The 25,485-nt window shown below is 38.4% G+C and overlaps 1 protein-coding gene across 1 annotated transcript in view; it reads left to right on the plus strand.

Moving 5' to 3' along the window:
- Window positions 1–25,485, plus strand: part of DYNC1I1 (dynein cytoplasmic 1 intermediate chain 1) — a 311,302-nt gene that overhangs the window by 64,793 nt on the left and 221,024 nt on the right. The window contains exon 6 of the mRNA XM_055307612.1: window positions 19,635–19,750. Within this exon, the coding sequence (XP_055163587.1) occupies window positions 19,635–19,750 (116 nt within the window). The remainder of the gene's footprint in view (window positions 1–19,634; window positions 19,751–25,485) is intronic.

Consider the following 25,485-nt stretch of genomic DNA (forward strand, 5'->3'; position numbering starts at 1 on the left):
ATGTAAAGAGTTCTCAGCAGACTCACAAACCAAGGAAATGCCCTAACACTTTGGGTAACTGAGCACACTTTTCCAACATCCCTAAATTCTTGACTATTTAGTTTTGTGGTTCATTGTATGGCAGAACAGTTTTTATTATTTGAATAACCAAGATATAAAGTTGAAATCAAGCAGAGAAACATGAATATATATAGTATGTTAGAGTTCAGGGGAATTTCAGTGTGCAGTCCTTCAATATTTCATTGTGTTTTCAAAAAAGGAAGGATGGAACTGGCAAACTCTAGCCTATGCACTAAACAGATTTTTAGACAGATTGTGGCATTGCTAAATTACACTTGCTGATGTGGAACAGTTGGGAATTCTCCCATTTAGATGTGTTTTCCAAGCAAAAATTCAGTTGACTATGCAGATTAAAACTTGCGACTTTTCTGGGGAGATGGCATATCTGTGGCTCCCACCTTGCCTGCCACATTTTCCTTCAGAGCAGGCCCAGTGAGTCAGAGAAAGAGGAGAAATGAGATCCGTTCTTGGACAGGTTGATCGTAGAGCATTTGTAAGCATGCAGAGAAGGTTTGAGAGAGGAGACGATTTTAGCCAGGTTCCAATTTTAAACACTGATTAGAGAAAACCTCTCTTTTCTGGTAGTCCTTACACATAGGGCTGCCCTCCCCTCACACACACTTTTATTTATGAACCTCAGGCAACAAGATTTTTCCAGAGATAATTTTATTTCTTCTTGATCCTTGGCATGGGGTTGATCAGAGTCCATAACTTGCTCGGTAACTTTGTTTTTTTTAAATTGAAATATAGTCGACCTTTTTAAAAGCATCTTTATTGAAGTATAATTGACAAAAAAGAACACACATTTAAAGTATTCAGATTGGTATTTTAACATGCACACATGTATGTAACATGTACACATTTATGAAACCATCACTTTGACCAAGATAATAAACATACTCATCATCCCCATAAGTCTCCTCACACCCTTTGTTTCCTCTCACCCTACTTCTCTCCATGCCCCCAAACAACTGATCTGTTCTCTGTCACTATGCATTCATTTATGTTTCCTGGAATATTTTATAAATGAAACCATGCAGTAGGTGTTCTTCTGACTGACTTCTTTCACTCAAAATAACTCTTTTGAAATTCATCTGTGTGAAGTGTGTATCAGTAATTCATTCCTTGTTACTGCTGAGTAGTCCATCTTATGGACATGCCAGTTTGTTCAGCCAGTCACTTTTTGATGTACATTTGGGTTGTTTCCAGTTTTTCTGCCCATTACAAATAAAACTGATGAACATTCATATACAAATAATTTTTATAAACATACTTTCATTTCTTCTGGGTAAATATCACTAAATTGAATGGCTGAATCACATAGTGGAGGTACATTTAACTTAAGAGACTGTTGAGGTATTTTCAAAGTGGTTTTGGCATTTTACATTCTCACCAGCAGTGTGTGTGAGATCCTCAGTCCCTCCCCATTCTTGACAACACTTGATTTGGATTTTTTTAAAAAAAAATCATAGTTTTTTTTAAGCACTATTATAAGAGTGTAGTGGTATCTCAAATGTGGTTTTAACTTGCATTTCTCTAGGGACTAATGGTGTTAAATATCTCTTTATGCTCTAATTTGCCACTTAAGGGCAGCCCGGTGGCTCAGCGGTTTAGCGCCGCCTTTGGCCCAGGGCCTGATCCTGGAGACCCAGGATCGAGTCCCACGTCAGGCTCCTTGCATGGAGCTTACTTCTCCCTCTGCCTGTGTCTCTTCTCTCCCTCTCTGTGTTTCTCATGAATAAATAAATAAAATATTTTAAAAAATAATTTGCCACTTAAATATCTTCTCTGATGAAATGTCTACTTAAATCTTTTGCCCTTATTTTTTATGAATTCGGTGGTTTGTTTTCTCATTATGGAGTTTTGAGAGTTCTTTACATATTTGAAATATAATTCTTTATCTAGAATATAGTTTGTAAATATTTTCTCCCCATTTGTGACTTGTCTTTTTCATTCTCTTAACCATGTCTTTAAGAAAACCAACCTGTTTAATTTTGACAAATTCCAGTATAGAAATTTCTTCTTTTACAGATCATGCTTTTGGTGGCATAATTTTAATATTCAAGGATTCCTTAAGTAGGTGCTAGAATACAATCACCTATGAAACCATTTGAGTTTGGGATTTTATTGTGGGGGATATTTAAAAACACAAATTCAATAATTTTAATAGTAATGGAGCTACTGAGATGATCTATATTTTTCTGAGTGAGCTTTGGTAGTTTGTGTCTTTGAAGTAATATGTCCATTTCCTCTACATTGGCAAATTTATTGGCCTAAAATTGTATATGTATCTCATTATCTTTTAAATATCTGCAGAATCTATAGATACAGTCACTTCTCTTCTTCTTGAGATTGGCAGATTTTGTCTTATGTCGTTTTTCTTCTGTATGACTAGAGATTTATCAATTTTATTGATCTTAAAGGACCAGCATTGGGTTTCATTGGTTTTCTCTATTTTTCTATTTCACTGATTTATACTCTGATATTAAATCTTTCTTCTGCTTACTTTGTGTTTAATATACTTTTCCTTCTGTGATTTCTTAAAATGGAAGCAGAGGTCATTGACTTGAGATCTTTCTTCATTTCTAATATAGGTGTGTAGTGCTATAAAATTACCCTTGAGAACTGCTTAGTGGCATCTTGCAAATTTTGACATATTTTTGTCATTTTCATTTAGTTCAAAACACTTTCCAGTTTCTCTTTTTGTCTTCAACTGATGAGTTATTTGGAAGTGTGTTATTTAGTTTCCACATATTTGTGAATTTTCCAGAGATCTTCCTGTAATTCAATTCTACTGTGGCTAGAGAACATATTCTTTTAAAGAATTAATTACTTACTTTTGGGGAGAGGTGCAGGGAGAGGAACAGAGGAAGACGGAGAAGGAGAGAAGCAGACTCTGTGCTGAGCACAGAGCCTGACTTGGGTTTGGATCTCACGACCTGGAGATCATGACCTGAGCCGAAATCAAGAGTTGGCTGCTGAACTTTAAAGCCACCCACGTGCCCTGAGAACATATTTTGTATTATTTGTGTCCTTTTAATGTGTTCAGAATTACTTTATGTCCATAGTATGATCTGTCTTAATAAATGTCCTATGTGTCCTTGAGAAAGGTGTCTGTTGTGCTATTGTTGGGTAAATATTCTATACATATCAATTAGGTCAAGTTGGTTGGTTATATTGTTCCAATCTTGTGTACCTTTTGCCAATGTTCTATCTTTTGGCTCTATCAATTATTGCTAGAGGAGTGAAATTTCCAACTACAGTTTTGGGCTTTTCTAGTTCTTGCAATTGTTAGTTTTTCCTTCATGTATTTTGAAATTTTGTATTAGGTGCATTAATGTTTAGGATTCTTAGGTGTTTCTTGATAAATTAATCTCTTTATCATTATAAAATGAACTTCTTTGTCACTGGTAATGTATTTTTGCTTTGAAATTTGCTTTATATGACTTTAGCCACTTTAGCTTTCTTTTGACTAGAGTTAGTATGGTGTATCTTTTTTCACATTTCAACTTTTTTTTCCCCTTTAACTTTTTAACTTTTACTTTTATTTACTTATATACATTTAAAGTACATTTCTTGTAAGCAACGTGTAATTGGGTATTGTCTTTTTATCTGTTCTAACAATCTCTGCCTTTTAATTGAGATAGTTGTACTATTTACATTTAATATGATTTATTGATATGGTTGGGTTTAAATCTTTATAGTGTTGATATTTGAAGAAGATATAATCTTCTTTCCTTATATTATTTTTGGTGCTTACTTTTATATTATTGAGTTTTTTTATTGCTTTAGCTCTTTCTTGGCTTATTAGCATATCTTTTGCTTTATTATTTTAGTGGTTGCTTTAGTGTTTATAATATATATCTTTAAGCATAATCGACCTTCAAATGACATGATGTCATTTCATGTGTAGTAGAACCTCATAATACATTTACATTTCACTTCTTGACTTTTTGCTATTGTCATACCTTTTACTTCTACTTATGTTTTTATTTTTGTTTAAGTAGCCAATTATCACTGAGATTTAAATAATAAGGAAAAATATCTTACATATATTTACCCATGTAGTAAATACTTTTCCTGATATTTCTCATTACTTTGTGTAGATCCATATTTCCATCTAGTGTAATTTTACTGCTGCCTGGTGGATCTCCTTTAACATTTCTTGTAGCGAAGGTCTTCTGTTAAAGCATTCTTTTAGCTTTTTATATCTTAAAAGTATCTGTTGTATTTTTGTTTTTGAAATATATTTTCATGGAGTATATAGGTTGATTTTCTTTCAGTTCTTCAGAAATGGTGTTTCATTGTCTTTTCTCTTGCATTGTTTTTGACCAGAAATCTGCTGTCATCCTTATTTTTATTCCTCTGTATATAGCATTTTTTTCTTTCTGGCTGCTTTTACAATGGTCTCTTTCTCAGTAATTTTGAATAATTTATAGTGTACCTTGGTATAGTTTTCTCCATGCTTCATTGCTTGGTTTCACTGAGATTCTTTGTATCATTGGGTTTACAGTTTTAAACAAATTTGGAAAAACCTGACCATTATTTTTTTCAAATATTTTTCCTCTGTTCCTTCTGCTTCTTTGAGAACTCAAATCATTTGTATATTAGGTAACTTGAAAGTTTCCCACAGTTAGCTTGCTCCATACTTTTCTATCAGTGTTTTATTTTGTATAGCTTCCATTGTTTTGTGTTTGTGTGTGTGCAAGTATATGTTCACTAGTCTTTTGTTTTACAATTTCTAGTATTCCACAGAGCCTACTCAGTGAATTTTTATTTTCAAATGCTGTAATTTCTATCTCTAGAAGTTCAATTTGGATCCTTTCAAAAAATCCTACATGTTTTGACTTAACTTTTTGAACACTTGAAATACAGTTTTAATAACTGTTTTGATACCCTTGCTTACTAGCCCATCATCTGTATTAGTTCTGGGACAGTTTCAACTGATTAACTAATATCTTTTCATTATATATATTTTTTCCTGCTTTTTTGCAGGCCTGCTAGATTTTGGTTGAGTCAGACATTGTGAATATTAGTTAGGTATTGGATGTATTTGAATCTTTCTAAATCTTTTTGAGATTTGTTCTGAGATACAGTTAATTCACTTGGAAATGGATAGATACTCTCAAGTCTTTCTTTTAAGATTTGTTAGTTGGGACTGGAGCAGTAGTCAGTCTAGGGCTAATTAATGCCTGCTATTGAGGCAAGACCCTTATGTGCCTTCTACACAATGCCCCATAAATCCTGAGGTTTCTAGCTTTAGTGGGAGGGAACAGGCATTAATCCTGTTCCTGTGTGAGTGCCCAGAACTGTTACCTTTAATTTTTTCAGGTAGTTCTTTCCTTGGCCAGATAGTTTCCTCACATATTTGCACCAGGTCAGCACTAAGCTGAATCTTCAAGGGCAACCCTTTGAAGATGTTTTGAGTTTTCTCTTTGTGCAGTTATGCTTTCTAGTATTTTGTCCTGTGAATTCTAGCTTCCTTGGTTTCCTTAGACTCTCAGCTCTGTCTCCTTAATGTAAGGAGTCTGCTAGATTTCCCATGGGTTTCTTCTTTGCACTGTGGCCTGAGAACGCTCTTAATGCAGTAAGATGGGGCAATTATTGGGCTCATCTTTTGTTTTCCCTCTCTCCTACATCACAGATCTTTGTTGCCTGACCTCCAGTATCTTCCAAACTGTTGTTTCATTCAAACTGCTACCCCTCCCCCTTTATTGGTTGTTTCAGGTGGAGAGTAAATCTGGTTTCTCTTACTCATCTTGGCTAAAAGCACAAATATTGTGTCACTTGAATCTGATTTGTATGTTATCTTGTGTTTATTTGATCAATAAAGCAAGTGGAAACAGAAATAAGGGAGATGATATAGTGGGATTCAGGAAAAAATAGTTTCAAGAAAATAACAAATGAAATGAGAAAATAAGTTTGACTCATTTTGTTTTTTTCTTACCAGGCAAATATTTATGACAGCAAAATCCTTGCTTTCTCAGGTTGTTATAATAAATTAAGTGAATTGAAGAAGATAGAAGTAGAAAATGAAACAATAGGATAAAACAGTAAGTTAAAGGATCACAGAATTTAAAAATTCTATATAAGTTGGGAAGTGAAATTTAGGGTTGCAGTGAGGAAGTTAGAGAGAGGGATTATATATATATATATATATATATATATATATATATATATATGAAGGAAATGTAGAGTCAGCATAAGGGATATGGAGCTAGGAGGGAAGCAAAGATTCTCAATATTGAATAAACATCAATGAGCAAGTAAGGCTATTTGTGACCCCTCAAAATTGTTAAGCCCTATAACATATTGGAATGTTTAGTTTCTTCTGATTTTATTGAAGTCACACAATTATATTTCCTACATGTCATAGTATATTAAACTATTGGTGGAGTTTTTAAAATATTTGGAGGCAAAGTGAGACTGAGAAAAAACTGAAGCTGTGAGGGATTGGCTGCTCCTTCCCTGAAGGAGGAATTTAGAGATGCCTTCCACTTTGGGAGACATTGGTAGAAAATGATGACCTCGTCTTTCTCTCAACTTTACCTTTATTCTTGGTTGAAAGACAAGGTGAATATTACTCCTGAATCTACCTTGCTCCATCCCAAACTGCTGTGGTGAAATAGATCACTCTGTCAAGAATAGAAATTAAACTAGCTCTATGAAGGCACTAGAAAAACATATTCTTCAAGATGGTGTACATGTTTGAGAAAATCTAGCCAAGCAGTTTTAGAGGACTTTTTGCATTTTAAAATCATTTCCATTTGCCTAACACCACAGTAATCACCTCATTAGCCTTTGATGAAGTGACCCTGTTATCTATTCAAGTTTTGTCAAATGTTCTTATACAGTATGTTTAGATCTCTGCTTTGAATTAATTTTTAAGGTTTCCCATGCAACAATGTCTAGTATTTTCTTGAGAATAATATGGGTTGTGTTCTTGAGCAAATGGGACAATCTCTGCTTTTTTAGTAACACCTAATCACACTTTCTATAGAAATTGAAATATAGAACAGGAGCTTATAGCATGCATGCGTGTGTGTGTGTGTGTGTGTGTGTGTGTGTGTGTATAAAAAGGTAATGGTAAAATACATTTCAGAATCTATAAATATAGAATATATTTTGATCCATGAAAAACTTTAATAAATTGTATTTAACAGACACAATTATAGTATTGTCACAAGGGAGAGAGAAACACTTTACTTACCTCTTATGCTACTCATTTATCAAGCCCTCAACCATTTCTTGAGAAGCTACTTGCTATCTGCCAGGCTTTGTTCTATGTTCTCAAGAACCTTGAGTAAGCAATTATAGGATATCTTCTGTTTCACAGTAGCAGCAGGATTTTCATAAAACTATATTCTTTTTTTATTCCATTTCAGAAAAATGAATATAGCCAGTTGGCAAGGATGTGTGCCTATGCTTTGGTACCAAGTGACTTAAAGAATTATCTAATTTTAGAGGTTTAAATGTAACTTCTGCAGAGGGCTGTTCATGAATACTAAGTTCATAAAAGGCCATTTCTATCAAGTTTTATATTAATATTGTCTTTTTATGTAATATGGGAGAAAATACACTTCTATACCTTTTGTCCTTATAATTCTGAACTTTCAATTACCTTCGTAAAGTGGGAACTTTACAAGTTCTACTGTACAGGTTCTGCTGAACCTCCACTGATAGAGCCAAGCTCTATTGTAACTGTGACTATTTTGACTTCTCACTCATCCCAGAAAATTGCAAGATCTACTTGTGTTATGAAATTCAAGGCAAACCTTTTGGCTGTGCCTGTTGACTGAGCCAGACTTGACATTTGCTTCTGTTCAGGAAAAATGCTTTAGCTGCCAAACTAATATCCCTGCACAGTAAGAAGTAAATATCATGGAAACAAAATAAATACCTCCTCAAATGAGTTTTAAAATGCGAACATAGAAAATGGAAACTCATCTTTTTTTTAAGTAATCAGGAAAGGTCAACCATCAAGTTTCTTCCCAGTCCTTAGAGGAAAACACCCACTTGGAACATGGGTGATAAACTGAGTGTGGTGAGGAACTGCCATGCCAGGTTCACTTTCATTGTGTGGGGCCCTGTTGTCACCTTTCCTCCATGTGGTGTCCCATTCCCAACCCTAGGAGTCAGTCCTTGAGGTATCACATCTTGGCACCTAATTATACTACAGTACAATGTTTGGAAGACAAATTAACCTTTATCATTTTTTAGACTTCTTTCATATTACATGAGTTTCTATGCCCCTGGCTCCCTAAATTCTTTCTATGGATGCAGCGCTTTCTCATATGACTCTCACTGGGTGGCTCTCAGGGCTATATTTTCTGTTTTGTCTTCTTTTCTGAGCTTTGGTCTTCTGTCTTGTACAATTGGAGAAACCTTCACCATAAACTCATCCACTGAGGTACTCATTTTTAACTCCAAAGCATATCTTTCTCTGAATTCTCCTGTGTCTTCCAGTTACATCATTCACTTTTCTTCCTGTAAGGCATGAAGCCTTAAAATAATACCAATCTACTCCTTTTCCTTCACCCTCCATACCAAGTAAACTGCTAAGGTCTATGCTTAATTTGTTTCTAGAGTCACCAAACTACAGCGTATCCTTACTGTTCCCAGTGCCATAACCACCTTGGACCAATTCTTCATATTTGTTAGACCATCAGTCACAAATTCAGTAACCATGTCTCTGGCTGCCTCCTATGAATTAATGCTTGCCTGGATTCTCTGGTTACTGAACCCACCCACCCTTTGCTTGTAGACCCTTTTCTAGTTCCTTTACACTCAGCCTCTTAAGGTCACTTACACAGTCTTTGGTCATTGACTTGTCAGAGAGATTTAAATTTTTTTTTATTTATTTATGATAGTCACACACACACACACACACACACACACACACAGAGAGAGAGAGAGAGAGGCAGAGACACAGGCAGAGGGAAAAGCAGGCTCCATGCACCGGGAGCCCGACGTGGGACTCGATCCCGGGTCTCCAGGATGGCGCCCTGGGCCAAAGGCAGGCGCCAAACCGCCGTGCCACCCAGGGATCCCATCAGAGAGATTTAGACACCATTCTTCACGTGGTTGCTATACTAATAAATTTTAGATGTTTCTTTGCAGTTGTCCATTTCTTACTCTGTAACTTTCAGTAATTCCTCATTATATGCAGCATGAAGTTCAAGTTCTTTAGCCCAAGATTTTAATCTGGTCTCAATGAACCTCTTTAAAATTAATATTCCATTGCTCTTCATCTTAAAACTACTATTCTGGGAACTTAGTCTCTCCAGTATAAAACGTGAATTTGGTCTCCCGGACCATCTCCCTAGGACACCCTCCTTATTCGTTTCTACTTGACCAAGTCCTACCTATCCTTCAAGACTCATATCTGACCTTCAATATCAGTGAAACTTTTTTTTTTTTTAAAGAATTTATTTTTTTTTTAATTTTTTATTTTATTTATGATAGTCACAGAGAGAGAGAGAGGCAGAGACACAGGCAGAGGGAGAAGCAGGCTTCATGCACCGGAAGCCTGATGTGGGATTCGATCCCAGGTCTCCAGGATCGCGCCCTGGGCCAAAGGCAGGCGCCAAACCGCTGCGCCACCCAGGGATCCCAATATCAGTGAAACTTTATTTAGTGTAACACATGATACTCTGCCCATTATAGTCCTCTGTCCCACTTACTGTATGAATCACTCATGTTGAGTCTTATTATTTTCTACGTTTCCTTCCTATTTGCCTTTTAATGTGTAAGTTCGATTCTTTTTTGCCTGTAATGTTAGGATCTGGCATGGTGACATGCTTCAAAGATTGTTTGTGGTTGCTGATAATGATGTTGGCTGAAGTTGTTCCTTTGCCAGTTGTCAAAGACACTGTACATACCCACATAAGATGTTTGAACAAGGAAGAAAATGGAACTGTTACCATTCTTGCTGCCTTAGGAAATCTTCTTTGAGAAACCTCAAGGAATTTTAGAAGCAGCATTAGAAAAGTTCTTGGCAGCACCATTAATAGATCATGGGATGAAATACTCACATGCAAACAAGCAGGAATAAAACCCAGAAGGATTGAGTGTGGGTCCAGTGAAGACATTCTTTTATTCCTTAGCCTTGACCTACTTTGGCATCTGGCTAAATAACTCCTTGTCTCTGAGAATATCTGTTCCTGATTTTATCTGCATGACCTCCAAGACTCTGCCCTGCTCCAGACTTCCCATTTATTGCAGTGATCATTTTTGGTTTCCTGGCTTCTGAGGCCACTTACTGGGCTTCTGACCTAAGCTCCCAACTGCCACCTTATATACTGTTACTCCACTCCTGCCACTAGATCTAATCGATATATCATCTAGCATTATGATTTCCAGTCATTGTACACTCTGAGACTGCTAGTGCAAGATCACAATTGAGAGCCTCTTGTGATTTATAATTTGTAACTTTGTAGTTTCTTAAGTGCCTGAAATATACTTTTACTGTGGCTTCTCTGTATTTTCATACAGATGTTTGCCTGAAAAAAAAATCCTACTAATGTCAGGCTCTGTCTGTCTTGCAGCTATACTTCCCAATATTGATGATAAATTACAAAATGAATCATGCACTCTGATATAAACATATCTTTAAGAATTAGCTGATGAGGGATCCCTGGGTGGCGCAGCGGTTTGGCGCCTGCCTTTGGCCCAGGGCGTGATCCTGGAGACCCGGGATCGAATCCCACGTCGGGCTCCCGGTGCATGGAGCTTGCTTCTCCCTCTGCCTGTGTCTCTGCCTCTCTCTCTCTCACTGTGTGCCTATCATGAATTAAAAAAAAAAAAAGGGTAAAAGTTCATTCAAAATGAAAAAATGAAAAAAAAAAAGAATTAGCTGATGATATCTATGAAATTCTCATGAGAGCCATTTTGCTTAAAGCTTTAGCTGTCTGAAGCCAGTTCTCTGATATTGTTGGGTTTCTTATGAATCCAGTAGAGATAGTACAGCAATATTTATGCAATTTTTTTCACTAATCCTGAATATGAAATGCAGGAATGTCAAGTTCACTGTATATAGTTCACTGCAGTTTGAAATAAGAACATCAGAGAAAATATGAGTTGTATGGTGTTTAACTAATTCAGGAAGAATTTGATGATGCTCATAGCAGTGATGGAAGAATGTTCAGGTGCTCTGAGAGCTTTCATGAGCCCTTGGAAGCTTTTGGCCCCTCTCTTGAATCCATCCTCCTACAGTCAGATTGGGTTACTGCTTGGGATCAGTGAGGATTAATATTTGTGACAAAGTCTTTCCCTGCTGTCTGGCTCAACTATAAATTCCTTAGGAGAAAAGAAGTATGAATCTTCATGACCGTGGATTGGGCAATAATTTCTTAGATAATGACTCCAAAAATACAAGCAGCTAATAGAAAGGATAAATAAATTAAACTTAATTGAAATTGAAAAATTTTGTACTTTAAAAGACATCATTAAGAAAGTGAAAAGACAACCCACGGAATGGGAGAAAATATTTGCAAATCATATATCTGTTAAAAGTTTAGTATCCAGAATATATAAACAATCTCTTGTAAATCAACAACAAAAATACAAATAATCCAATTTGTAAATGGGCAAATAGAGGCACCAGGGTGGCTCCACGAGTTGAGTGTCTGACTCTTGATTTTGGCTCAGGTCATTATCTCAGGGTTGTGGGATTGAGCCCTGTGTTCCGCTCCTCACTTAGTGGGGAGTCTCCTTGGGATTCTCTCTCACCTTCTCTCTCTCCACCCCCCAGTGCATGCACTCTCTCTCTAAAATAAGTAAATAAGGATGCCTGGGTGGCTTAGTTGAGTATCTGCCTTTGGCTCAAGCGCGATCCCAGGGTCCCGGGATTGAGTCCCACATCGGGCTCTTTGCATGGAGCCTGCTTCGCCCTCTGCCTATGTCTCTGCCTCTCTCTCTCTCTCTCTGTCATGAATAAATAAAATCTTTATAAGTAAATAAATAAATCTATCTTTTTAAAAATTAAAATGGGCAAAGAATTTAAATAGGCATTTCTCCAAAGAAAATACACAAATGCGAATAAGCACATGAAAAGATGCTCAACATCGTTAGCCATCTGGAAAATGTAAATCGAAATCACATTGAAACACCACCTCACACTCACAAGGATGGTTATAATAAAAGATAATAGTAAAGGTAGAAAAGGATGTGGAGAAATTGGATCGCTTGTACACTGCTAGTGATTATAACTTTAGTGAAGCCACTTTGGAAAACAGTCCGGCAGTTCCTCAAAAAGTGAAACATAGAATTACCATATTGACCCTATAATGCTACTGCTAGGAATATGCCAATTCTGAGGGAATTCAGTTCAATTCCAAGAGAATTGAAACCATATGCCCACACTAAAACTTGTACACAAATATTCATAGCAGCTGTTTTTGGTAATAGCCTGAAGTAGAAACAACACAAATGTACATCGGCTGTTGAATGAACTAAACATAATATGATATATCAATGGAATATTATTCATCAATAAAAAAGAATGACATATTGATACATGCTATATGAACCTTAAAACAGTACTATGTGAAAGAAGCAAGACATAAAAGGCCACACACATACTGTATTATTCCATTCATATGAAAGTAGAAGGTAGACTGGTGGTTGCCAGAGGTCTGGGAAAGAGGGAATGGGAAATGACTGCCAGTGGGTACAAAATTTCTTCGGGGGTAAAATAAGTTGTATATTTAGATGGTCAGGATGGTTAAACTCTTTACCTTGATTCTTAAAGGCAACCAGGTAGTAATTTCTTTGAAATCTAAGGGGTTTGCTTTAGCACTCCATATATAGGCACAAAACCATGACTGTCTCCATATTTTCAGGTGACAGGTTTTAGAAGCCAAAGTTCTGGTGTCTGTGGCTTTGAAAAAAAAAAAGGAGACCTTTTCAAAACATAGGCACAAAACCAGGGTATCATGTTTTGGTAGATAACTTTGCTCTTTAAGTATTTTTTCTCTTTACTATGAAAAGAATGTTTAAAGTCTCAATAACATTTAAAAATATCAGTAAAATTTTTTTCAACTTTCATTCATCTTTGAAATGGGAGCCAGAGTGTATGTTTATTAGAATCCTAATGTCAATGTACATATTTCTCATGCTGTTAATGATAGGACAGATAAGTCCATAGAACCCTAACTTTTGGCAGCTTTGGTAGGTATTATAGACCATGCTTAGGTCACACTTAGGGTTTTATTTTTCTTGGATGATGAAACTTTGGAAGCGGCTTAGCAAAGCCATGCTAACGTTACTGTGGTTGGACAGACAGGAGATCTCAGTTGAACCAGAAAGGGAAATGGGCACAGAGATTCCGGCAAGGGAGTGGTTTTCTTCTTGGGATTCAGAACATCCAACCAAGGACAAATGGACAGAATCTGAGTAGATCAGACTATGCTTGTGGCGAACTGGGAACTTTTACATCCCGAGCACCAGCAAACAACTTTCTCAAACTTCAGACAGCTTCACTCTTTATTCTTGATCAATACCCAGTTTTTGTTTTCAGAGGAAAGATTTCAATTTTGGTGCATTGTGGCTTTGCTCAGCCAGCTTGTTCAGCCAAATTGCCAGGACCAGGTGGAGAGGAAGCTTCTAGGACTTTTAGCGAGGAGTCCCACCCCAGCACAGGAAGACGTGGGCCCCGTGTCACTCTAGGGCCATGCCAAGTTAGCTGGGGAGGGATCGTGCTTCATTGCCTAGGGTCTCTGGCATCCCCTGCCTAACATTTTAGTTTTAGATCTAGGATGGACTCATGCTAGTACCTTCCTGTGTCAAATACTGCAGTCTCCTTTTCCTGCCTCTTACCTCTCTTTCATCTTGGTTCATCTTTGGGCCTGACCCATCTCACAGAGCTTTCTTTTTTTTTTTTTTAATTATTTATTTATTTATTTATGATAGTCAGAGAGAGAGAGAGAGAGAGAGAGAGAGACAGGCAGAGGGAGAAGCAGGCTCCATGCACCGGGAGCCCGACGTGGGATTCGATCCCGGGTCTCCAGGATCGCGCCCTGGGCCAAAGGCAGGCGCCAAACCGCTGCACCACCCAGGGATCCCTAGAGCTTTCTTTATAAGCTTGGTTCAGGGGCATCCTTCCTTTTCAGTGGAAAAGGCCTCATCCCCTAGGATTTGGCTATAGGTTGGGGAGCCCCAGGTGAATCTGGTTAAATAATGAAGTCTCTGTTCCCACATGTTACCCAGTATTTCTGACTCGGTGATATCCAGGCTTTAGTAAGCATTGGAATCACTGGACCCTGTCCCCCTTCCCCCCCCACCCAGTTTCTGTTCGGTAGGTTTCATGTGGGGCCTGGGAATTTACATTCTAACCTGTTCCCAAGCAGTGCTGCGGCTGCCGGTCAGGGACCACACTTTGGGAACCACTGCTCTAGGACTTCTACCATTCGGGTTTTCTCTAGATTTGTTAAATGTGGCCACAGCGAATCCAAATATAAGAGGCCTTATTGTACTTCTTAAGTGACATTGAATTGCTTTCTTGCGGTTATTTAAAACATGATACACGTTTAATTCAGTATATTTAAAATTATATTAAAACCTCTTATTTTAGAATAAATTATCAAGGTGAAAAATATACAGTATAATTTAATAATAATGCCATATCATAATGGCATTTGACAGTTAAAGTCTCAAAGTACTTTTCTGTATGATGCCTTCTGCTTTTTCCTTCTAGTTTTCTCTTCCTCCCCCAACCCCATTTCTTCCTCGAACATTTATTTAGTGCCTGCTCTATACACTTAACTAAGGATCGAGGTACAGAGACGAATCAGTAAGGGGTGAATACGTTTGCAGTCAAGTCACACGTGGGAAGAGGTACACAGGCATGTACTAGGGCCTATGGCAGAAGTATCTGCATGCAGAGTGGCTTAAGAGGATACGTCGTTCTGCAAGAGGGGTGGTGGGTTGGCAGCAAAGCTATCCCAGAGTCAGAACTGAAGAGCCAGGATGGAATTTATAGCCTAATCAGAAGGAAAAGGAATCATAGTAGCATGAGAGCTACGTGAGGTTTTTCCCCCTCTTTTGCTAAGCAGTTTATTTAATTTGTAGCCTTTTTAAAAGAATTATGAACTGATAAGTCTTGAATAAAAATAAATCTGATGGTCAAAATTCATACTTTTAAAGAAAATAGCTACTAGGTACTTCGTCTCTTAAACACAGTTTTTTTTTTTAAAGTTTTAACTTATTTATTCATGAGACACACACCCACACACACACACAGAGGCGGGGGGGCAGGGGGGGCAGAGACACAGGCAGAGGGAAAAGCAGGCTCCATGCAGGGAGCCTGACGTGGGACTCGATCCCGGGTCTCCAGGACCAAATCCTGGGCTGAAGGTAGCGCTAAACTGCTGAGCCACCGGGGTGCCCTTAAACACAGTTTATAACAATTTTGTCAGCTGATAAAATTGCAGAAATATTTTTCTACAAAAGGGAAGTTGAAGAAGGCCTCCATCACAGGGTTGCAGGAATGGATGGATTCTGGATCCACTGACCTGCAGGCCCTAGGATTGTTCCCGGGAAGACAAAATTGAGGACTCCGAGAACACACCTAAGAGGAAGGCCTTTGCTGTGGAAGAGTGCCACCTCCTGGCCAGCCTTTCTGAACCAGCTAGGACTGGGAGCTATTGTGTGGTACTCCTCTTGCAAACACTGTCCTTCAATTGTGTCCTAATACTTTAGGTCTGGCTGCGTCTAGGGAATCCTTTCTCATAAAATGAACACATGTGCTTGGCCCTCTACTATATTATTAGGTTTTAAGGTGTGCCTCAATAAGACGATGCTCTTAAGGCATTAGGAAAAAAAAGAGAGCAAAGTCAATAGAGAACAGTCTCTAAAACATGGTCCTTGGACTTGCTGTTTGACAGAGTCAAGGCCTGAGTCTATCACTTACTACCTTTGTGATTTTGAGCAGAGGAGTTAACATCACTGTGCCTCAGTCTTCTCAGGTGTAAAATCAGAGTATGATGTAAAATTGTAATGAGGATAAAATAATACATGGAAACTGTTTATGTGCATTACAACTACATAGTTACTAATGCAACAGCAAAATAGCCACAAATAAAAGCATTTGATATAAATGCAGCTTAAAGCTTTGCACAGTGGCAGTATCATATAACCAATGAGGTTTATCTGAGGCATGATTATTGCTAATAAATGCAGTTTAATCCATCTGGAGACTGCATGGAAAGCTATAATAATCTATCAGTTACCCTGTAAGAAGGGTTATAAGGGATTGCTTTAAAATTATAAATCATTTGAGATCAAATCACCCACAAGTTTATCAATGTATCAACCTATCAACACATTGGGAGAATCATGTGATCACAATTAGGCTTTTATTTCTTCTTGATAGCTTGGGTGCTGTTGCAACCCGGAGCTCACAAACACAGCATCAGTGAGGGACTGATTGAAACCTTTCGATAATTATTTGGAACAGAAAATATTTTAATTAGTTAGATAAGGTCGTTTATACAAGCTGAGTTTTGAACTATGAAGTTGCACAGTGATAATACTTTTGGTTAAAGGAAAAGCAAATAGACTCTTCCAGCCAGCCAAAACTATACATATACCCATACAAAGAAATTAGTGGTGTGATTCTTATGTTTCATTGACACAGATAGTCTCCAAATCTACTATTTTAAAGGATCTTTCATTTAGAGCATTCATAAATCTGTCTTCTCTAATTCTTAAAACAAATATAAGCATTATGATAGTCAAAAAGATAAATTAAAAGTAGAGATGCTTAAGCCAGGAGCTTCTTACTATGTGCCAAGCACAAAAGTAAGTGCTTTTACAAGTATTAGATTCATTCATTCTTCACAACCACTCAAGATATGTACCCATTTTACAGATAAGAAGCTTGAGGCTTGGCAGGGTTTATCTCTTGTTGAAAGCTCTCACCCACCACTCAGCTGGTAAGTGACCAAGCATAGATTTGAACCCACATCCATTTCTGAATGAGTGTATGACTTAACCGTGCCATACTGTTTACCAGTTAGTTTTGATTTGCCATTGTGGAATATCAAATTATATGTCATCTTCCTATTTCCAGTGCCTGCTGCTGGTTACCCAGCAAGATAGGCCTACAGCTTCTGTCCTGTTAATAATAAGCCCTGGAATCCCTGCCTGCAAGTGTACCTTTTGGTGCCTCACATAGATACTCATATAGAAGTCTAGGATCTAGGGCGATCTTTTCATGCCAGAGATGATCCCATTTGAAAAGATGGGGATCAAATGAGGCACCTGGATGGCTTGATTAAGCATCTAACTCTTGTTTTTGGCTCAGGTCATGATCTCAGGGTCATGGGATTGAGCCCTGTGTTGGGTTCCACACTCAGCATAGAATTGGAGATTCTCTCCTTCTTCCTGTGCCCCACCTCCTGCTCTCTTTTTCTCTCTCTCTCTCAAATAAATAAATAAAATCTTTAAAACAGCCCTGAAATGGTGAGGATGTAATACAGGCATATGCTTATTTTCCATGGCTTTGAATGATGCAGCCTGACCTGTTGGGACTTCATAAAGATGCTCTGGGCTGTTAAACAGCAGGAGAGGCAGCACCCCAAATAGTCCTGGTGTGTCTATTCATGGTTTCTTTTTCAAGTGCTTCAAGAAAGACTCATTTCAGGAAAGAAAACATTTTTCTCTGATGTTAAACTAATACCTGAATTTCTTACTGAAACCTTGAGCCTTTTACCTTGTTTGGCAACTTTGTTTCTAGAGTATTTTGTGTGTTTTCTGCTAATTCTGTGTGAGGAGGCTGTGTGCAGTTCTGGGAATCCAGCCCAACCCTCCTTGGGGGTCCCGATTTCTGAGTGAATGAGGCCCATGAGGCCGATGCCTGAGTGGGCCTTGGACTACCATCCTGCTTATTGAGATTTCATAGATGGCCAAGCAGGCTTGTTCTCTAAACTAGCATTTATTTGTTTGTATCTACTTTGTGCACATCTTTGATATCACCTCAGTTGTTTGAGTAACTCATAGAAAAGAAGAAAATTTTATTTTCCTAGAATGCTTGGGAAATGGTACATGGAAATTTCTAGCTGTGACATGTATTTTCTTTCATTTTATTATTACTACTAGTACTAAAAATACAATGAGTCTGTACCATCTGCTAGTAATAATTAAAAACAAAGTATGAATAGACCTGTGCCTCTATAGGTCATAGAGAGCTGGGGAATGTAGCTGGGATTCCCTATATGAGCTATTGAGCTATGTGTTTATTTCACCTTTCCCTCTTTCCCTCAGACACACACTCACACACTCAATGCCTAGGAATTTTTAAGAAACACAATAGAATATGTCCCATGCTAATACTAAGTCTATTTGTTAAAAATAACGTTCCAGAAACTGTTTTAAGACATATGTGTGTAAATTATACACATATGTATACAAAATATATATGCATGTAGTACATATATATTACCATAACAATCCTAATAGCAAGTACTAGTAATATCTCCAATTTACAGATGACGACACTGAGGCACAGAGAGGTTAGGTACCTTGTTCAAGATCACACACACAGCTCAGAAGTGGGGGGCTAGAGTCTATGTGCTCAACCACCAGACTCTGCTTGCCTCCATGATTTGGATGTTTCCTGTGTGATTCAGGAGGCACTTCAGATTTTTACAGGAGCTCAGAAATTACCTTTAAGAACCCTAGGTGGGAGCTGGCTTTGTGGAAAAGGCCCTGGACCAGGGCTTAGGCCAACAGTATTTTAGCCCTCATTCTACCATTTATGAGTTGTATATTCTTGCACACGTCTCTTACACTGCATTTCATTTTCCTTATCTATCATGGAGGTGGTGATAACGTTTTCCCAGATGCCTCACAGAGGTGTTGTGAGGAAAGATGATGTGATAGAAGTTAAAGACATCGGAAAACACTTGAATGTGACATATATATTCAGAAATGATTTTTCACATGATCACAGTTAGTTGCGGAATTCCAAGCTAAACCTTTATCACTCTTAGCCCAGTGCCCTCTTCACTCTCCTATGCTATAGCAATGTCTTTAAGCAAATTCACATGCTGATCTGTATTAGTTCTTTCTCTGGAGAACAGAGAAGTGTTATACTCCCCCTTGGAATATGAGCCTCTCAATAGTACTATGACAAACATGTTACTCCTCTAGGAAATCATCTTTCTTTTCTTCTGACTTGACAATCATTACTTTTCCTTTGTCCATCTCATGTAAGAGGCTAGAATCTTGTATTACCAATGAAAATTCCCTTTATAAATTTAAATCAAGGGAAGTCAAAGGTGCCCCAAATGGTAGGGGTCTCCTCTGAGCCAGACCAAGACCTTGTTTTATAGCTAGAAAAGCTGGGGGTCAGCATGAGGGACTATTTGACATCACCAGCAAATTAGGGCCCAAGGGGGCTAAGAAGGCAAGTGTCCCAGCTGCCAGCCCAAGGCCAGTCCTAGTTTATGGCCCAGCCTCTCTCACTGAGAAGCTGCAGACTGGGATTTGTGTTGGTCCTGTGTGTTATTACTGATAGCTCTTCTGCAGGGAATGCCTTCCCTCTTTAAGCATTTGTCTTTTGTTACTTACAGGCGAAGACTGCATAGGCTGGGTGTGTCGAAGGTTACCCAAGTGGATTTCCTGCCCAGGGAAGTTGTGTCCTACTCGAAGGAGACCCAGACTCCTCTGGCTACACATCAGTCTGAAGGTAAGCTCTGTCTTTTATTTGCTTTCTGTATTATCTCTAGGAGAAATTGCCAGGCATCATATCCTTCTTGTTGATTTTATGTCTTAATAACAGATCTTTGCAGTACATAAACATAATGATACACTGAAAGTCTAAGGCTCCTTTGACCCAGATTTTGAAAGCTCTGGACAGGGAGCCCAGTGGTACTCCTCCAAAGGACCCATGAACTTTAAAATGGATTCCTTAGGTCACACTTTGCCAAAACTGTATGATGGAGGGGGGAAAATCTTCACAGGGTGACATAGTAGAAACTTCTGAATTTTATCAATAAGAACAGTGTGTACATGAAGAGTCATCATTTTCAGGAGTCAGCAAACAGCAGCACACATCTGTTCCTCAAAATAAAGTGTTTTTTGGAATACAGCCAGATCTAGACATTGGTGTCTATAGTCTGTGTGGCTACTTTCTTGCTGTTATGGAAGGATTGAGTAGCTGTGACAGCACTTACAGCTCACATAGCCAAAAATCTTTGCTGTAATCTGGCACTTGGGAGAAAAACTCTGCTGACCCCTGATTGATTTAACCATTCAGATAATGACACATTAGAGTTTCATACCATTTAAAACTTGAAGTCTAAAATTTAAAAAGGTTTGCCATGTACATTCCACATAGGTGAATGGGAACTGAACTCCTTGCTACTTCGTGTATACCAGAAAACATCAGGTGGAAAATTCACATGCAGACCCCAGTCAATCAAACAAACAAACAAAAAAACAAAACAAAACAAAACAAAAAAAAACTAAGAGAAATTGCAGCTGATAAAATGCTCCCTAGAAATAAGAAATTACACTCAAGCAGAAGAGATAGAGCTGTATACTTAAGATAAAAGGAGGTTGCATTGTTGGAAAATAGCATTATTGTTATAGCTAAGCAAATTCTCTTTTTACTTTATGTTATTTTACTGTTTGGTTTGGTGAAGAGGATGTTAGAGTTCTGGGTTCATTGTTGTTATCTGATATGACCGAACAGAAGCCATGAGAATGAAAAATGATTCGAATGCCTTGCTTGGTTTACAGCAAATATATATATATTAGTGCAATTTGGTTTGTGTGTGCTACAGGGATTTTCAGTTTGGGTTCTAAACATATAATGTAAAAACAAAACAAAACAAACCAAAAAACCAAAAAACATGTAATGTCTGAAGCAAAGTGAAATCTGATTCCTTGAAGTAGAGCACTGCCTATAGGTCTTCTGAAAACCCTTCCTGAGTAATGCTGGCTGCTGCAGGGACAAGTCTTTGGTGACAGAGCCTCCATCTTTCAAATCTGATAGTGAAATGAATTTTAGAAGCAAACAAGTAGCACCCTCTGGTGGTGAAATTTTAAACCAACCACTGCAAGAAACTTCAAGAACTGTATATTAATGTGGCAGAAAATACAAAGTTAGAAAAGCCTTTGGGAGTTCACCTAGAGTATCCTTGGACCTCCAGGCAGATCAGAAAAATTATTAAAAAACAACCTCACCACCCAACCAAAACATTTGTTTGAGGTAATTTGCTGCCAGAGGTATTTGCAGAGTTGTAGCCTGAAGTATGTTTATTTAGCCCAAAATCTGACCCATAACATAAAGTTATACAACTGAAATACGAGAAGGAGTGAATTCTATTTTGAAAACATGTAGACTTCAGATATTGGAAAGGGCACAGACATATTTACAAGGGAAGATAAATTAAGGATGAAAAGGCATCAACTCTCAACTTTTAAACTAGAACACATCAAAAGAAAAAGCCTGGGCATTCCATTTTATTACTGCACAGAGAGCTGGGGCGCCCTCATTATGCTGTGGTCCAAGCAGCAGGAAAGAAGGAATTTATTTCCCAGCTATTGGCAGAAGTTCTTCCTGTTTTGTTAACAAGATTCATAGAAGGATTTTGTGGTGATGGCTGTTTCGATGGTTCAAATTCCACAATACAGACTTGAACTCAAAGCTAGCAACTGCAGCTCTACACATTAAACAATGCCTGATGGGTCTAGACTGGTAGAGCTTTAGATTTGGGTTCTGCAAATTGTCCTCTCACTACACATGATTCTTTGACCTTCGGCTGCCCGCAGTCACCCAGCTGCCTGGCTGGCGCAAGTGCCCAGTGCTCCCCTTTCACCTTCTGTGTGAAGAGAGCTTGTGGAGGGAGGACTGGGGGCCACAGCGGGCAGTCCGCAGTGAGAATCGACTATGTGGTAGGTTTGGGTTGGCTTCTGATTTGGGGTTTGAGCCATGGCAATGTTTTCATGACCATTGTAGCCATTCAGAGGCAGGAAATGATGAACTACTGGATTTTATGACACAGTGTGGCTCTTGGGTGGATAATATTTAAACTGTGGTGTATATAAGATCCATAGTGTATTAGTGCCCATAGTGTATGGAGGGATGCTGTTTTTTAAGTCATATTGCAACTATGGATATTTTAACAATATTCAAATGAGTGATCTCAGAGCATTGATGTGTTCTGTATCCAGTAGAGTTCCAGTGCATTCTGTTTTTTCCATGTTACCACTTTACTCTTTAAAAAGAGGGAAAGTACTTTTCCCAATCATAAGTCTCTTTTCTCTACTCTGTACTATAACAAACATTCTCTTAACCTGTGATCATAATGACCTGTTCTGAGAAACACTCCAGAGGGTGATTTAAACCAGGAAGATTGAGGAACAAAGTTCCTATGAATACATATTTTCCATTCAAATTTAGGTCATCAGTTGCAGACAAATAAGGCTGAACCTAGGACATGCTATTTGGAAGCCAGATATCTCTACCCCTAAAAACATTTTAAACATATGGTTTTTGTCCCAAGTAATAAGAAAGGAAAAAAAATGCTTCCCTGCCAGACTACCTCTACTTTGCCTTCTATTAATACACCCTGGATTTCCTCTGACCTCCTGAGATTAGTTAGGAGTCCATCTTCTGTATCCTTGTTGTAGTGGGTAAGTGACTGGCTCATACAAGGCACCCAGTAAATGCTGTTGAATGACAAATATGATGCCATAGATATCATTGAAACTCCTAAGTTCTGTAATGACCCCTAAGAGAATGAGAACATAACTTGCTGGTACTATGTAAGCTGCTCTGGAAGGTGGAGGAGGAAATTTAGAAAACCTATTGATAGTTTTGAAGTATCCTCTGATCATCCTCTCCTCTTCATGATATTTTAGAAATGGGAACTTAATGGCTTCATGTTGACTCCTCCCTCATTCCTCCTACTCCCCTCTCATGCCTTGTTTCTTATGCCCAAGATAGACCAATCTGCTTTCATTGACGACGGTGCCACACAGTGTCAGCTTCCATACCCTTGCATGTACTGTCTCCCTGCCTGGAATGCCCTTTCTCCTGTTTGCTTCCTTTGGGAAGTCAAAGGAAAGAACAGTTAAGGGTTGGCTCCTTGGTAATTCCACTTGTGATGTGTCCCTCCTACCATGGGTGTAGTCCATATCCTCCTTTATCACTCTGTATTTAATGGTTATGGTTATCTAAATGTTTGCATTGAGTGGGCTGTATGTCCTTCACTACCATGCTCAACATGGCAGCTGGCACAAAGAAAGGGCTCAGTAGATATCAGTGGAAGAAATGAAGAATGATATGATGCTGGAGAAATAAGAAAGAAGAGAAAGTATTCACTGTCCTTCAAGGGAGGAGGGAGTATGATCTATGCATTAAGGCTGCATTGGTTTTGGGGGGTTTTTAAGGAAAAGTCATGGGAGTGAGATTATGTGGTGAGGAGAGTTCAGTGATTCCACTTCAGCCAGGCCTCTAATTTCACTCCCATGAACATGGCCATTAACTACCCATGAACATGGCAGTTATAAGAACTGAAGGAGAAAACCACCTGTGTTGGCCAGGATAGAGCAAAGCAGTCACCAAGTTTTTACTTGGCAGAGACATGACTTAAATTTAAGTTTGGTTTAAGTTTGGAAGAGATGTGTGGGAATATGGCTAAGGAAGGCTCTTGTTTCACCTTTGCACTATTTTTTTAAATTAAAGTATTTTCTTTTGTAAAATATTTTATTTATTTATTCATGAGAAACAGAGAGAGAGAGTGAGAGAGAGAGGCAGAGAGAGAAGCAGGCTCCATGCAGGGAGCCCTACATGGGACTCGATCCTGGGTCTCCAGGATCACACCCTGGGCTGAAGGTGGTGCTAAACTGCTGCCTCACCTTTGCACCCAGGCTGCCCTCACCTTTGCACTTTTAAAAAAATATTTTCTTGATCGGTTGAGGAGAATTTCTACTTTGGCTTCCCATCCTCTCCAGCATATACTTAATACAGAAGCTGTAAGTATAAGAGAGTTGCCTAGAGTAGTCTAGTCTGGCACTGGTCTAATAGAAACAGAATGGTCCATTATTAATTTTAATAATATATCCTTTTAACCCAATATATTAAAAACACTTTAATATTGTCAATATAAAAATTATTGAGATATTATACATTCTTTTTTATATTAAGTCTTCAAAATCTGGTTTGTATTTTATACTTAGAGCATATCCCAATTTAGACACTAAATTTTCTTTTTTTTTTTAAAAAAAAAAAGATTTTATTATTTCAGAGACAGAGAACACAAGTGGGTGGGAGGCACAGAGGGAAAAGCAAATTCCCTACGGAGGAGGGAGCCCAACGTGGGGCTCCATCCCAGGACTCTGGGAGCCTGACCTGAGCCAAAGGCAGATGCTTAACCAACTAAGCCACCCAGGCACTCCCAAACACTAAATTTTCATTGGAAATACTTGAACAGTAATTAGATTTCTTAAAATTTATAATTGAAACAGCAGTTTCAAGTGCTGTAGTTGCTCCATACATATTTAAAAGCTTTTCAATAATGGAATCAAATATCCCTTTTTAAAGTTAAGAAAAAGTAAAAATGTAGTTCTTCAGTTGCATTAGGCACATCTCAAGTGCTCAATAGCCACACATGGCTGAGGGACCCTGTATTGGATAGCTCACATCTGCCACAGACCATCATTTCACAGGTTCAGAAGCTGAGACCCATGAAGCCAGCCTGATCTTCACTTCACCACAGCTGGCCAGAGGCACTTGGGTGAGGAGATCCCCCTGATTTATAGAGAATTCCTCCAGGGGCCTGATGACATCACAGATTTTCCTCCTTCTTCTGAGGTCAGCTATGCCCAGGCAGGTGTTAGATGGTTGGGCAGAAGGAAAGTTATACTCTGATGAGCAGGACAAGTCCACAAATAAGCCTCATTCTGTTAACATAGAGACAATTATAAGAACCTCCCCCCCCCCCCCGCCAGGTTTTTCCTTCGTAGTCCAGAGTTCACATAACGGGATGTTTGTTCCTTCCACTCTGTCTTCGTGGTGTACAACACTGCCAAAAACTGTGTATGACCCCCTTGTTAGTTATCTACACCTGTGCCACTTCCCTCTCCCTTCTCGCCCACTGCCATGTGAAGTGATTAGAGAAAATGATCAAGATTTAAATCTTGAATGGCATACAGTTGACTTCTAAGTCTTCCTACACCATGGTGGCCCCCAAGAGCATAATTCTTTGATAAAGTCCTTTATCAGAGAATCTAAGTGGAAATATCTATTTGGAATTTTAAATATGAAACCAGGCAGTTCTTAGGGTTATAGTGGAAGCCAATCTTGAAACCTCTGGAGATAAGTTGGGAAAACACAGGCTTTGGTGAAATAACCTCGACTCAAGCTCTTCACCTGGTTCCCGGATTCCTGGACCTTACACTCTTTCTTTAAAC

Source organism: Nyctereutes procyonoides, unplaced genomic scaffold (assembly GCF_905146905.1).
Source record: "Nyctereutes procyonoides isolate TBG_1078 unplaced genomic scaffold, NYPRO_anot_genome, whole genome shotgun sequence".
Lineage (NCBI taxonomy): Eukaryota > Metazoa > Chordata > Mammalia > Carnivora > Canidae > Nyctereutes > Nyctereutes procyonoides.